The sequence below is a fragment of the Nelusetta ayraudi genome, unplaced genomic scaffold (genome assembly GCF_046127955.1).
Source record: "Nelusetta ayraudi isolate G7.1 ecotype Tasmania unplaced genomic scaffold, CSIRO-AGI_Nayr_v1 ptg000135l, whole genome shotgun sequence".
Lineage (NCBI taxonomy): Eukaryota > Metazoa > Chordata > Actinopteri > Tetraodontiformes > Monacanthidae > Nelusetta > Nelusetta ayraudi.
This window is the reverse complement of record NW_027466185.1, coordinates 12268203-12283912: the sequence shown is the minus strand read 5'-3', so window position 1 is coordinate 12283912 and position 15710 is coordinate 12268203. Positions and strand designations below refer to the sequence as shown.

Below are 15710 nucleotides of genomic sequence, written 5' to 3'. Positions count from 1 at the left end.
GCTAAACTATACTGCAGTTGGTACTTCCCACATAACTCAAGACTTGAAAAATCATCCAAAAGAGTTTTTTAGGTACGACAGCGGACACGGTGGTAGCAAAACTGTGTTAGATGGTGACAAATGTTTGGAAAAATGAATAATAATGAGCTAATAAATACACAACGTTGACATATTTATTCACAGTTTTATTTCAGGAACCTTACTGTGTCGATGCAGTGGGAAATGAAAAATAAAGTCCGTAATAAAATGTAGCCCAACCGCCTGGAAGCCTCTAAATTAAAATTACAGTCAGTGTCACTGAAGCTAATTCCCTCCAATTCATCCTCAGTGTGTGCAAGCTTGAAGTTTTGGAAGGAATTCTGATTTCCGTGCTAACAGTGAGGGCAAGGGAAAAATTAATTTGTTGAAAGCAGCCCTCACTCATTAAAACAGCTTTATTATAAAGTGCCCCCTGGTGGTCATGGATTTTTGAAACGCTGAATAACTAAGCAGATTAACAGGTTAAAAAAAAAAGCAATACTCTTAGAAATGTTTCAAACAGTTTATTAACCCCCTCTCCCTCCTCTCCAACACACACACACACACACACACACACACACACGCGCACACACACACACTTTTCAGCCGGGCTCTTCCTCATCAGAGGCCCCGCCCCCTCCGGCCCTGCTGCTGCTCCGCCTGCCCATTAATCAGTCCTCACAGTCGATTTCATTTCTGCCACAGGTTATAATTTTCACATTACTTCAAACTCCTTCGCTGCCATCCAATAGTGGAGTGACCCGACCGAAACCGCACAGTGACACACACACACACACACACACACACACACACCCCTCTAAAGACATAAACATCACGGCGACCGCGCAGGTCAGCTTGGCCACGACTAGACGCCGCCGCCGCATAACCGCGTATTCTCCCCCAATTAGACTTTCCTCCTGAATCTGAGAGCTGCCATCGGCTGCCTTTAATCTGCCACCAAATTTTAATTAACACAGCCGTGACCTCCGTCTACCAGATACATCCCGCCGAGCGGCGGCGATCACAATAACTCATAAATCACGGCCGTCTGCGCTTTTCATTCCCTCCCCGCTTCTTCCTCCCTCGCGGCCCCCGCCGATGAATTTCCAGATGGGGAATGAACGTGAATGTCAGGGGGGAAAACACAGAAGAGCAGAGGAGAGACACGGACCAGGGCGACGGCGGAAAAGGCCACGTTACGGAGGAACCTAATTGAGGCGGTTATGTGCGGAGAGAAACTGCAGCGTCCCCACGTCAGCCTTTGAGAGATTTGTTGGGTGTGTGTGTTGGTGGTGGTGGTGGTGGAGGTGGTGGAGGTGGTGGAGGTGGTGGAGGTGGTGGTGGGGTGGGGAGAGATTATGGTGACTGTGAAATGAGGTTGTGTTAATGTGCCGGCTGTTGAGGGACATGATGTGGACTCGGAAAACTTCACAGTCTGTGAAAAAAAAAGGAAAAAATTGAAAGGCCAAGTGAGTTAAAGCTGCAAAATGACTCACTGACGCTCAGAGGAGCTTCAGTGACACTTGGCCCGACGTGTGTGTGTGTGTGTGTGTGTGTGTGTGTGTGTGTGTCCGTGTGTGCACTCTTTAAAGGTCCCAGCCCACACCTGTTCACACGTCCTCATTCTTCATCCTGTGATCCTGTGGGCCTAAAGTTGACCTTGGGGTTGGCAGTGGGGTGGTTAGGTATGAGTGCCCCTTGTGACATCACAATTGTCACTTTCACTTTCTAGGAATGTCAGCAAATGTTGACGTTTCACTTTCTGAACAGTGCAATGAGACAAATGATAGATGATGATTTTTTTTTTAATTCACTGGTATTTATATGTGGCGATGATGCTCACCGACGGGCTGGAGGCTCATTTTGGTAATCAGCTTTTTGAAATGAGCCACTTTTAAATGTGGACTTTAAGCTCCATTAGAGGAATAATCATATCATCAAGCAAAAAAAAAAAAAAAAAATCTGTTCTATTTTTTGTTGATAGGCGCTCTGCCCCGGTGCTTTTATTTCCGCAGCGTGTTGCCATGTGCGGGACCGTGTCAGCGTGCGTGGGTGCGTGGCGGGGGCGGGGGTGGAGGTGGAGGTGGAGTTGGGCCGAGCGCCGGGGTTTGTTATTACTAAATCGCTCATCCATGCAACTAATTAAGATGCACAGCGTTTCCCCCCCGTGAACGTCAGTGTCGCTAATTATCAAACAATGTAGTGCTCAGGCGATATGAGAAGTGGCAGCCTCTGTAGTCGTGTTACCAACCTATTACCGCCGCAATTACCCACTGCCTGTCACTCTCTCTCTGAGTCATCTGCCTCCCTCTCATCCTTCCTTCCCACCTCCTCCTTCTACATCCTCTTGACTAATTCCCCCCTCTCCTCTCCGCCCTCCTCCTGCAGGTTACGGCTTCGTGGATTTTGACAGTCCAGCTGCAGCGCAGAAGGCCGTGTCGTCCCTCAAAGCCACCGGCGTTCAGGCCCAGATGGCCAAGGTAGGAAGTGTTTAAGAGCACACTTAGCATTCAGTCCCACCCACCACCACCACCACCCCCAGGGCTCCTCCCACAACACTCCACGCCCGAGCCAGTTGTGTCTTAAAAAAGAAAGAACCTTTTTCTCATTTGGCCTCCACACGTGCAGGATCTCTGCTGTGTGTTAGTGTTTGGTGGTTACGCGGGAGGCCCCGCCCCTTTTGCATCGAGCTAACGTAATTGAAACTTGACCAGCTGCCCCCTTCGCCCTCCCCAACACCCCCACCCTCCCCACCATCCCCCTGGTGCGGCCGTCATTAGCCGGCCAAAGTGGAAGCAGATGAGACAAGCTGTTTGGGCCGGAACTAAACGGGCCCCAGTGAGTTTCCCGGCGGTGTCGGATCCACACACACACACACACACACACACACACACACACACACACTCACGGACGCGCATCACTCGGTTTGAACTGGAAGGACAGACGGACGCTGCCTTTACGGAACAAAGGCGGAGTTTCACGTCCCAGATTTTTTATTCCTGTGCTGTTTTAGGAGGCTGCAGAGGCAGAACTGCTGCGTCAAGCCTGCAGGCCAGTGCTGATCACTGATTGGTGCAGCTGCAGTGTGTCTGGATGAGCTTCAACGGTTAACAGCAGGTTTTCAGCCGAGTCTTTCAAGTGGATTCACTCTTGCGACAGACAGACAAGAAGTGTTTTGCCTGAGTGTGTTTATCTCTAGTGTGGCCTGGTTCACTTGTTAGTGTTAGTGTTGTTCACTGCTGGGATAGAATCCAGAAGCTCACCGCGCTACCCTCAGCGCAGGATGGATGGATGAATAAATGGATGGGGGATGGATGGACTGACAGATGGACAGACGGACGGATGGATGGATGGATGATGAATAAATGGATGAATAAATGGATGGGGATGGATGGATGGATGGATGGACGGATGGATGAATGGATGGATGAATAAATGGATGGGGATGGATGGATAGACGGATGATGGATGGATGGATGGATGAATAAATGGATATGGATGGATAGATGGATGGATAGACGGATGGATGGATGAATAAATGGATATGGATGGATAGATGGATGGATGGATGGATAAATGGATGGGAATGGATGGATGGATGGATGGATAAATGGATGGGGATGGATGGATGGATGGATGGGGATGGATGGATGGATGGATGGATGGGGATGGATGGATGGATAAATGGATGGGGATGGATGGATGGATGGTTGGATAAATGGATGGGGATGGATGGATGGATGGATGGATGGATAAATGGATGGGGATGGATGGATGGATGGATGGATAAATGGATGGGGATGGATGGATGGATGGATGGATGGATGGATAAATGGATGGGGATGGATGGATGGTTGGATAGGTGTATGGATATCACAGTGAATGCATTTAAGGCCATCTGACTGAGATTATTGTCCTGTTGTTGTGATTTAATCATGACTCTGGTGGAAATAAAGTCTATAAAACTCCCTTTGTTAAGTATTTTTTTGGAGATCTTCTTATTCAAACGCATATCCGCTCCTCCTCCTGATCGGGACGCAGCACGGCGGCCGGGCTAAAGGCCGACTCTCGCTCCCAGAATATCTAAACAGACGAACACGATGAGCCGATGAATATGGTGATGACGGTAACTCCGAAAGCTCGGTACTGATTTCTTCCCGTCGAGACCGTTCACATTTCATCTGATCCTCCCAGGCCACGCCACCTCCGCTCCCCCCACTTCCTCAACACCCCCACCCCCCAGCCCTCCAGCACCCCACCTCCGCCCTGCCACCCCACCGTGCCCGCCAGCCAAAGGGAGGCCGCGATGAGACGGGCCGCCGAGACGACAGAATCGATGATGGCGATGAAGGCGGCAATTATTTTGATCAAACGGGATGAGAAGTGACAGGAGGAGATGATTCCCGCCGCCGTGCTCAGGTGTGCCATTTCTCAAACGCACCATTTGCTCCTTCTCCTCTCCCCACCGGTGTCCTTCTTCCAATATTTATAAGAGGGCCGGCTCTCGGAATACAGATAAGAAGCCCTCCCTCCCTTTCTCTTCTCTTTCTCTCTCTTTTTTTTTGTTGAACGCCATACTTTGCATCTCTGGCCTTCCCTCCTCCTCCTCCTCCTCCTCCTCCTCTGTTTTCCGTGGAGAGCGTCCGAGTCCCTCAACAAAGGGACTGACCTTTCCTGGCATATTTATTCAAGCGTGCGTGCGCGCCCGAAAAATCGTGCGTCGTTCCATCTATTAGCGCCATTAGCACGTAAATAGCTCGATCCCCTCTTGGCCTGCTGGTGCGGACGGGAAGGAGGCGGCGGCTCCGGCGGCGTTCCCTCCTTTTATCGTTCACGCGAGAGACGTGGAGGAGCAGTTTTCCTTTATGGACTCCGTCTCCTCTGTCTCTTCCACCTCCTCTCCGGTGCGTCTTTACCAGGTACGGCCTTCCTCCCCTCCCTCCTCCCCTCCTCCCTCCTCCCCCCACTCCTTCCACATTCATAACCGCATTTGTATTCACGTCCCTGTCTTTTGCCCCCCCCCCCCTCGCGCCGAATCCGTCCCAACGAGCTCGATTTATTCCCATCAATAATTGACGCCGCGCTGCTTCGTCTCTGCTCACCTGCCAAAGGTGTCTCCGACAGCCTTCCCGCCGCGGTGGAGTGAAAGCGGCCAGGTGCGCGTCGAGGAAGGTGTAAATCAGCGGCGATGAGCCGATACTCCCCTCTCCCCATTCCTCCCCCTCCGCTCCGTCACATATATCTCGACAAAACAAAGTAATAAACGGATCGCGAGTCGGAGCCAGAGGCTTGGAGCTCATTAAATAAAACCGTCACGGTAATCAAGTTGTGCCTCCACCCCTCCCCTCCCTCTCCTTCCCCCGACCTCCCCCACCCCCTCTCCTCCTTCTCCTCTGCATTGCCACCATTAAAACGCTTTTATTGAGGTGCCGTATTTTAAACACAGCTGCGAAACAAACGGAGGCAAATAAAAAAGTGGGGAGAGAGACAAGAGGAGGCACCAGTCGGATCCCTCCGGTGGAGCAGCCCGGCGTCTCCCTCCTCTTGCTCCCCTCGGAATTTTGAAAATACCACGGCAGCGGAGATGAAACATTGACTCGCTTTTTGTCTCGCCCTCCCCGGGGACGGTGACAGCGAGAGGGAGGAGAGGAGCCGTAATTAAGACACCTAAAGGACACTTCCTCCTCCCCTCCCCCACCGCCTGCCTCCCTGTCACTCACCTTCCTGTAGCTCTTAGCTTAGCGCAGGTGCATGCGTGCGTGCGTGTGTGTGTGTGCATGCGTCAGATGGGTCTGCGGGCAAACACGCTTTGTTACATTTGTTAATCTGTGTGTGTCTGTGTGTGTGTGATTGCTTTTAAAAGCATCAACCACTGTAAACCAAACATTACTTAGCTGCTAGTTTCAGTGTTAGCATCTAAGCTCACCTTGCAACGCTTGCGTTGTTAAAAAAAAAATAATAAAAAGGTAATAATCAAGTAACTGCAGCAATTATATGCGATCCAGCTCTTCACTAAACCGAATTAGCGAGTAGGTGAAGAGAAGTTGGTTTAAGTTGAGATAAGTTGAAGTGGCCCAGATTAACTTTAGCTACATTGTTTAAACACACTGGAAATCTTGTAATTACCGCTGCTGAATCTCATTGAACATATTAATCATCCTATCATATAGATGACTCTTTTGTGTTAGTCCCTTATTAAGATTTATTTTCTGCCGCTATAATGTGGGCTGATGCTGTGGAAATGCGCCGATGAAGATCCAGATGTGCTCCTCGGAAGAGGAAGAGTCAGATGCAGAAAGCAGATTTCGCTGCACATCACTGGGTATATTTGACAGTTAAAGCGTCTCAAATCCAGATGGAATCAAACTGAACGTATGTGAGGAAAGAAAAAGAAGAGAAAAAAAACACTTGCTGAGCTAAGAAACCCCCCACCCACCCGAAGCGTTTGCTCTGCATTTCCAGAAGAGAGGATGGCGCTATCTGGCTATCTTTAGATAGCTTAAGTGACTGACACGGGTGCTGAGCATGCAGCAATTTAAAAAAAAACAGAGAGAGAAAGAAAAAAAGACATTTAAAGAAGCTTTAATTCTTCGAATCTGACAGCAGCGGCAGGAACGTCGCAAAACGTGCGGCAGCGTCAGTCAGACGATGATTATGACAACACTATCAAGCAAAAGTCATAATCCACAGTGTGATGATGATGATGATGATGATGATGTAACAGCCAACGGCTGTTTGTGCGACTTAAAGAGATTCTAAACACCAGACACGTCTCCCTTTTTTTTCTCTTCTTTTCTTTCCTTTTTCTTTTTTTCTTACCTCTTCACACTGCAGACTCTATTCTCCGCGTCACTTTGTTCCGGCAGCTTCTCCGGGCTGAGAAAACTGACAGAATGATAACAGGTAAACGGTGCGTTCGAGCGCCGCCGAATGCAAAAAGCTGTCAAGCGGCCGCTGGCCTCGCTCGCTCGCTCGCTCGCTCGCTCGCTCGTCCGTCCGTTGCCGCCGCCTGCCATTTTCCCCTTGAGCCAATCAGACTGAATTATGGGAAGGGCACCCTCGATTGTGGTGTCTGTGTCGGAGGGGTAATTCCAGCTGACAGCTGCTTGCTTTCAGACAACAGCCAGTCTTTATGGAAATCATCCTCCCCCCCTATTCTGGCTGCACTCGGCTCCCGCTGATAACAGCCTGAATAAAAAAAGAAAAAACAAAGCCGTGCTTTGCCTTTTCTTCTTCTTTATTCACTTTTTTTCTTTACTTGGCATACTCGTAGCCAACATATATACAATATCAATATATTCAAATATAAAATATTCACCTATATTTCCACGCATTGGCTGCATGTGTTGCGCTGTGTTTTCCCTTTGAAGGTTAAGGAATTCCCCTCCCAGCCTCTATTTTTAATTCCGACGTGACGTTTTTTACATCAGGAGGAGCGTCGCCTTAGGATTGACCATCCCACTGCGGCATCTGCACTAATGGCACCGCCGGTGGCTTCCCCTTCCTGGTCCTCGTCATCATCCTGCCACAATGGGTGGCTGTTTGAATACAGTGTCAGTTGGAGGTTTGCAAGACGGATGAGCCAGATTTAATGTTTGAATACGGAGAAATACGACCGTCACGTTAAGTTTTGATGGAATGGAAATGTCCAGAATGAAACCTCTAGGCCGATACCAAATAGCCCAAACTAACCCATACCAAAGTCAATATCATATATACACTGATACCAATACCTATATCATATACATACTAATACTGATATGAACACAAACACCAATACACTACACTACATACTGAATACCAATACTAAACTCCAATAGTGTCCAGCGAGTGTTGGTTCCTCTTTTTTATTTTGACCAAGCCAACATCCATCCTTCTTCTTCTTCTTCTTCTTCTTCTTCTTCTTCTTCTTCTCCTTCTTCTTCTTCTTCTTCTTCTTCTTCTTCCACTGATGGGGAGGGGGGAGCGGGTGGGATAGGGTCGTTCCCCGTCAATATCGCATTTAAATTCATGTGAAAAGGCGCTGATCCGCCGCCCCCCGGGTGGTCGGCAGTCAGTCAGCAGTCTTCTCATGATCCTCCGAAGGTGACTCCCTCTGACGTCCCGGGTGACCTCTGGGCGATAATCAAAGGGACGGCTGACAGTGCTGTTGCGCCAGGGGTTTGCTGACAGCAGCGACTAGCCCCGGCTGCCGACCACCAGCCCCCTTCACCCCCACCCCCCTGCCAGCCCACCGGGTTAAATCTGGACTGGGTTGGGGGGGGGGGGGGGGGGGGGGGGGGCGTTTGGGGCAGCAGGTGCCTCCAGCCTGGATGGCTGAAGCCTGTTTGGCCTCTGACACTCGCTGCTCCGTTGTGCGCATGATGAAAGGGCGCCCTCGTGATTATATGCCGCCCCCCCCCCACACACACACACACACACACGCACACAGGCACACAGTTTGTCTTTGATGATTTTATTTCTCCACGTTTGAGTGCCGGAAACCAAAGTCGACGCTGCGCTCCAGCCAGATCAGGTGATACATCGTCTGTCTCTGTCGCAGAGGGGGGATTTGAAAAGGAAAAATATGAGCAAAAGTTGAAAGCAGGTCAGCTCTTCACATCGCATTTCCATCACAAAATGAGGTGTGTGGGGAAAGAGGGAAAGATGGGGGGTTCACTGGGTGATGTTTTATCAGAAGTGATACGGCATTGAGCTGAATGCACGAGATAGTTGATCCTTGGCAGGCGTGAAGTGTTTCTTCTGTTTTGTCTCTTACTCTGACAGAATATAAAACTATGGACGGTTGGCGTCGTGCTGAGTCCCTCTGGTTTACACACAGCATTCTGACTGAAAGAGGGGTCTTTTTGTGAGCGCGCAGTATAAGAAAAGGCGGTCGATTTCTTTATTCTGTTGCTCGACTTTTTGGAAATTTGCACGCAAAAACACACAGCATTGACTTCCATCATGTGAAAGGTCCAACCAAGGAACAGTTTAGCAGCAAGTCAAAGGGTGCCTGCAAACAGAGGGCTATCCTGTTTTCAGTAGGCATAAAGATATTATAATGGGCACAAAATGGGACTTTTCCTCAAAGTCAAAACTCACAACAAGCTTAAAAATGAAGCACAGAAATGACACTTATACATATTTATTCTTTAGTTTTAACTGCATTAAAAGATGCATTGAGACAGAAAGAATTCTGAAATATCTGCAGTGCAGCGAGATAATCCGACTCGTAAAAAGCTAGCTCTTGCCAGCGTGTCATTTTTCTCTCTCGCTCTCTCGCTCTCCCTCCTCGTGCAGCAGCAGAAGTGATAGTTTTGAAGGGCAAAGCCAGCGAGAGTGAGACGGACCATCTGACGAGCGCTGGCTCCGGAGCACCTCCGCTGGCATCCACTGTCTTTGCCGTCTAATTACGCTTCAATCATCCGCCGGAGCGCTGCGTGCGGTAAATTATTTCGCCAAGCGCCGCGGAGACGTGCCGAGGCGAGGGGTGCGTGTGTGCGTGTGTGTGTGTGTGTGTGTGTGTGTAGGGAGGGGGTGGGATGATGAGGGGTATTGAGCGAGTACGCCAACAAGCGAGACACGAAGACGAAAGAGTGGAACTCAGCTAGAGCTGAAGCGAAAATGGGAGATAAGCAAAAACATGAAAAGGAAGAGTGGGGAATGTAAAGAGGAGGGGGGAGGTGGTGGTGGTGGCTGCCCGGGGTGGGGTGGGGTGGGGTGGGGGGAATACTTTAAGGCGGGCCAGCGGGTGTGTTTGCCCAGGCGGGCATCTCGGTACCAGAGGAAGAGTGAGAAAAATAAAAGTACTGAGGGATACGACCCTGCTGATTGATGGCGACCGGCTCCCGCTAGCTGAACATTTGGCGAGTGCAGCGTGCTAACAACCCCACTCAGCTACTGGTCTGTTTTTTTCCTTTATTGGTTCCCTCCCTCATTGTGAAAAAAGGATGCCTAATTGCCAGCAGAGTGTGGAGAGCTTGTGTTCTTTTTTTTTTCTTTTTTTTTACGTTTGTCACCTTCAGAAAAAAAAAAAAGAAATAAAAAAATTGTTGCCAAGTGTCCTTGTGTCGCAGCGAGCATGCGTTCCTCGCCGCCGCTTTGAAGCTAACACAAATATGGGCCTCCTTCCTCCCCCAGGTCGGGTAATGGCCACACTGTGCTCTTATTAGAATCTCTTTGATGTGGCAACTGTGCCAGCCTGCTAGCCGCCGCCGCCGCCGCCAACTGGTCCGGCTCAATTAGCGCCTCCGCTAGCCCATTTAGGAGAAGCTAGCCTCTAAAGTTCAGATTGATCTTCACGGTTCTATTTCACTGTTGTGTTGACTGTTGATCATCTCAAACCTATTTATTCTGTCAATATTTAGGTTTAGTAGAAATGTGATCCGGTCCCCATTGTGTCATTGTTTCCTCCACACACTTTTCTGCACTAAAAGTTAAAAAGAATAAAATGTCCAAATTGAGCGGCACAAACTTTATTTATTTCAGGCAAAGCTGCTGTGACTGAGTGCTGGTGCAATATAATATCATTAATATCATTATTGTCAGTCCATCCCTCGCAGCCTGCACAGAGAAATGCTGCTTATGTACCGTCTCCCACATTCTCTCACCTCCCTCATATATATTTTTTCTCCTCTCCAGCATGTTTCACCTTTCACCTCTCTGCGCTGGTGCGAGTCTCCGTGTATCAGCCACAACATTTTTGTGCTGTCTCTGCTTAGTTCGACCCTCCCCAAGCCTCGCGCCAATCCGTTTTTCTTTGCACGCTCAACCTGCCGAGCCCACATTCCCATCTGCAGCCGCCCTGCATAGATCACATTGAACAGTGACTCTCCGCTGCAGTTATGTGGGAGTCTACGGAGCCGACGGAGCGGAAATTAAAATTCTGAAGTCTGGAGTGTTTTTTTAATCCTACGACAAAAAAAAAAGAAAAAACAGCAAAACAAACTTGAATCCCGGTGCGAGTGATGAGAAGGTCTCATTGCCACAGGCACTCCTCCAAAACAAACCTCTGGGTTGCACCTCGGGGGTGTGGCCAATGCTCATTGGCTCAGCCGCCACTCGGCTACTCGCCGTTGGAATCAGCGCGAGTCGTCGATAAATCAGAATTTGATCCGCAGCGGTTTTCATCCTGTGGCTGAGCGACACACAGCAGCTTAAACCAAACTGACAAGTATCACTCTTGGAGGCTGGCGACTTCTAATCCCACCGAGTCCAGACCATCAACCCCACCCCCTCCACCCAGTGTCAACCCCCCAAACCCCCCAACCCCTCCTCCCTGACACATCCTGCCTTGGAGAGCCATGTTAAATTACTCCGACTGTTTCCATTTCCAGCGGCTTCAATCATATGTGAGCGCCGGGCAGGCGGGCAGGCGGGCGGGTGCGGTAGGGCCGCGCTGTGATGAACCAGCCGGCTGACAGCCGCACGGCCCCTCATTCATACTAATGAGGAGGAGAGCCGCCGCAGCAACACGTCCCCCTTTCATCCATTCATCTCGGTGACACCGTTGTCATGGATCCGCGTGTGTGTGCGTATGTACGTAAGTGTGTGTGCGCGTGTGTGTGTGTGTGCGTGTGGGTGTGGGAGGGAGGGAAAGAGACTCTGGACTCAAGATAATAGGAGCAGCTTTGAAAACATAGCGGCAAATATATCAAATTATCAAACAATCGTGGTGGGAGGAAAATATTTCTTGGAGCCGTGGAGTTTTTTTCCTTCTTTCTTTCTTTTAGATGTTGCAGTAATGTTCACACACATTTTTTTTTTTTTTGCTCTGGTAAAAAAAGAATGATGTAGGGGGTTTGAAAAATAACAGAAAACGCCGACCTGACCTTTCTTCCTCCTCGGAGAGACCAAAGTCGGGATCTCAGGCGTCGTCTCACAAAGTCAAGGTCAGCGCTGGTTTATCTGGGCTCGGAGAGGCGGAGCCTGATCTCCGGAGACCTCCGGGGTCCTGGTTTGACACAGGGGAGGAGAGGAGAACGACACATGTGAGCCCACAAAGCAACATTTTTTCCTTCCCTCCAAGGTTGCCTGGACAGGATGAAATATGGACCCAGCGGTTCTGATTTGGCAGTTTCAGACAAGCAGCAGCTTTGTCTCCGGCCATTGTCCACTGTGGGTCTTGTTGATGAAGACGTCGACTGTTGCCACGACTCATTGTCAACTTTTCAGACACTGCTTGAAGATGCAGAACGGAAAAGATTGAAGATGAAGGTGAAAGGTTGTGTCTAGAAATGTTGTGGTAAATTCATGCGTTTAAATTGCTTTGGCATTGTTTGGCAAATGGTATCTGTTTGAAAAGGTGCTGATTGTGGAAGCGGGATGATTTAGATTTTTACGACCACACTTCATTACAATTTATGCAGGATATGAAGCTCATAAGAAGAAGAAGAGTAGCTTTATTGGATAAAATAAAAAGGTTGGTGTGCACTTAAATGCAACACCTGCTCGGAAAGCACACCCTTGCAGACAGCGGCGGACACCAAGCGAGTCCAAATGCTGGAAATCTTCCAATTTTCACAAAGTTCCGCCGGCTTGAATGGCGCCCCCACCAGGTCTGTTCTCTTTTCACAGTCATTTGGACGTCTTCGGCTGCTGTGTGTTTTCGACGCTTCAGCCTGTTATGCAAATTTACCCTCCTTTCTTTTTTTTCCTTTTTTTATACCACCGCACGTTTATTTATATCCACACTTCTGTCTAGAAGTCTCCAAATCTTCCTCTGCTCCCCTTCATGTCTCCCAGCATCACTGTCAATATTGTATCTGCACGCGGCGCCATGATGTGTGTCGTTAGCGCGACAAACACTGCTTTTTTTTAGTTTTTTTTTGTTTTTTTGGTTGCGGTGCTTCTGTTATCTCCGTGTTTCTTTGTTGCTTCGCCGCCGTTCCTCCTTCTCTCCGCCTCTAAACGCTGTTATCCCGTTGTCTCCTTCGCTTACCGCACCTTTGATGTTTGGCCCCACCGGCGCCGCCAACGACGCATTGTTGTTTTCCTCCGCCGCCGCTATCGCCCGCTCCTCTCCTTCTTCTCCTGCTCCTTCTTCCGTGTTGTGCGAGGGGCGGGGGGGAGTGGGAGCGGCGGTTATCTGGCTGCTGCCATCTCAGGTTTTATCTCCTGCATTATCTCGCCGGTTATCTCGCCGCTGTCTTTGCCGCCGTTATCGCGCGCTGCGATCGAGGTGGCGACCTCCCGCCGCTGCGACGGCTCCCAGGAACGGCGGCTTTCAACCTCCTCCCGCTGTCAGGGAAGAACATGAGCATAGACTTTTGAAGCTTTTTCTTTTTCAAAGTTTTTGCTCGTTTCACTTGAACGCACCTGTTTTGTGTGTTTGTGTGTACGTGTCAAACACGCCGCCCTTCCGTCTCTGTGATTTTCGCGTCCGTGCGTCTTCCCGCTTCGACGCGACCCCGCAGCAGATGGCGGCCGTCCTTGGTGCCGCCGCGAGGAAGTTGAAACGGAGTGCAGCGGGGGAGAGGGAGGAGAGGGCTGCTGGGGAGGTAGCAGGGATGTGATTAGCATCAAACCTTGCTCTCGGTGGAAAAGTGGGAGCATCCATCCGCTTCCTCGCCTCCCGCTTGTTTTTTTTTGCGTGACACGGATACAGAAACGTCTCCCGGGCTCATTTGTTGGGCAGGAAGCCTTTTGGAACGGATCCGTGTTGAAGTCAGCAGTCAAATGGAATCAGCAGCTCCTCTTTTATTTTTTTTCACCTCCTCCACCCCCCCGTCCCCCGTGTGTAAAACGTGAACCCTAGGCTGCTCTCCTAATACCTCCTCCCTTCACTTCACTTCCGTCTCTTTCAATCTTTTTGACATTTTGATCTTTCTTTGGAGGAGACCAGCCCACCTCTGCTGCTCCTCTCACCAGGATAGAGAAGAGAAATGTCTTCTCCATGTGTTGTCATCACAGTGAGTGCCTATTTTTTCGGTGCACGCCACGGCAACCGCCGCCGCAGCAGGGGTCGGCACGGCGTTGGTTCTCCTCGTCGCTGTCAGAGAGGGGGTGGGTGGGGGGGGGGGGTTCCGCCGTGTTGAATGATGATCGGCCCCTGCGAGCGGACAGATTAGTTTAGCGCAGGTCAGCCTGCAGTTCACTGACTGACTTCACCTCGGTTTGAACCGGCCACGCTCGGCGAAACGCTCCAACGTCGGGAGGAAGTTTACGTCTCCCCTCGGATTCCACCGGAATGCCGCAAAGTGCACTGCAGAGCGACAAACTTCAGTTTTCGTTGATCTCTCGCCACTTCCGCTGCATCCAGCGGGCTTTTTTTTTTCTTTCTTCTTTTCTTTTTTGAGGAGATCCGATCGGCACAAAGAGGAAATCAAACAGCGTCTGGTAAATTTCAAAATGCTCTAAGAAGCTTTGGAGCGCAGACATGTAGCCTTCCAGCTTCTTCCTAAACGTTTTTACCTTGAGAGATAAAATACAAATACTCAATTCGGCTCAATTCTACACTTTCACCAGGCCCAACTGTGGCAACATTCAACACGGTCCAAATAAAAAAACAGCAGTCGTACTGACGTAAACAGCCAAGGTTTTGCACATTAAGCACTGGCTTTGTGAGCTCCAACTCCTCCAATGATCGTGCGGTTTTCCCAGGAAAAAAGACGAGGATTGGTAATTAACGGGAGGTCATGTGATACGGCTGGGAAAAGTTGTTTTTGACATATAGTTGGTCCTGGGAAAGTCGTTTAATGGGGAAAATCGAAAAACTGCCTTGACAACTGTTTTTTCACCACTTTTGAAAGCTGTTATTTTAAAGTTTTTTTTTGCTCCCAGATGGAAATAAATTGTCCAGTCACTGCCACCATTGTGTGTAACAGTCCTGCAATGAATCACAGTTACCTGACGAAGCTCGCGGAACATTTTCCTGGCTTCATTTAATGCTAACTAGTGCCGCGCTCGTCTCCCTCCGCCTCGGCCTGATGCTTCACGCGTTTGTTTTAAATGAATTAACCAAATCCCTAATTGACTGGAATCCTACATATTTCACCATTGTGCTAATCAAATTTGTTTCGCTTTCATCCACTTCGAATTAAAGCCGCCGCGCTGCCGCTTCACTTTGTTTTGTTGCTTTTTTCCCTCCCCCTCCTCGTTTATCTCCTAATTTCAAATCTCCACGTTTGAAGTCCGACCGTCGGCGCGGAAAATGAAAATGTAAATTCCCCACGATAGCCTGCGACGGTGTTAATCCCTCTGTGTCGTTTACAGTCCAACGTCATTTGTCTCCCTCAGTGATAAAGGCAGGTTTTTTTTTATTTTTAACATCATTATTATTATGGGATAGCCTTTATTTTATTTCATTGGGAGCCAGTCATTTGCCAAAATCCATAAAATGGTCATTAAGAAGTCAGAATCTCCTCCAGTGTCTTTTTCTTTATTTACAGTCTGAAGAGGAAAAAAAAGAAAACAGTTTCATGGTAATTCCAACAAATATCGATCCAGCGCCTCGTTTCTTCCTAACAGATAATGAGGCCAATGAGACAGCAGTGGTCTCCGGCCAAAGTGTCCAGGCAAAGCGACGCTTTTTCTTTTTCTTTCAAATTTGGTTGTCTGAGACTTGGGAGTGAAGCAACTTCTCCCAGCGCTTTACACTGCACCTCAGAAATGCTGACAGCCGGACTTGTTGTTGTAGGTGTGAAGGACACGGAGGGGGGAGAGGAGGAGGAGGAGATGAGAGGAAGGCAGGTGGTGTGGTGGGGGAGGAG

At 49.4% G+C, this 15710-nt stretch overlaps 1 protein-coding gene across 8 annotated transcripts in view; it reads left to right on the top strand.

Moving 5' to 3' along the window:
- rbms3 (RNA binding motif, single stranded interacting protein) overlaps positions 1-15710 on the top strand; it is a 253173-nt gene that overhangs the window by 135486 nt on the left and 101977 nt on the right. For all 8 annotated transcript variants that reach the window (XM_076011886.1, XM_076011887.1, XM_076011893.1 and 5 more), the window contains one exon: positions 2407-2498. In XM_076011886.1, the coding sequence (XP_075868001.1) occupies positions 2407-2498 (92 nt within the window). The remainder of the gene's footprint in view (positions 1-2406; positions 2499-15710) is intronic.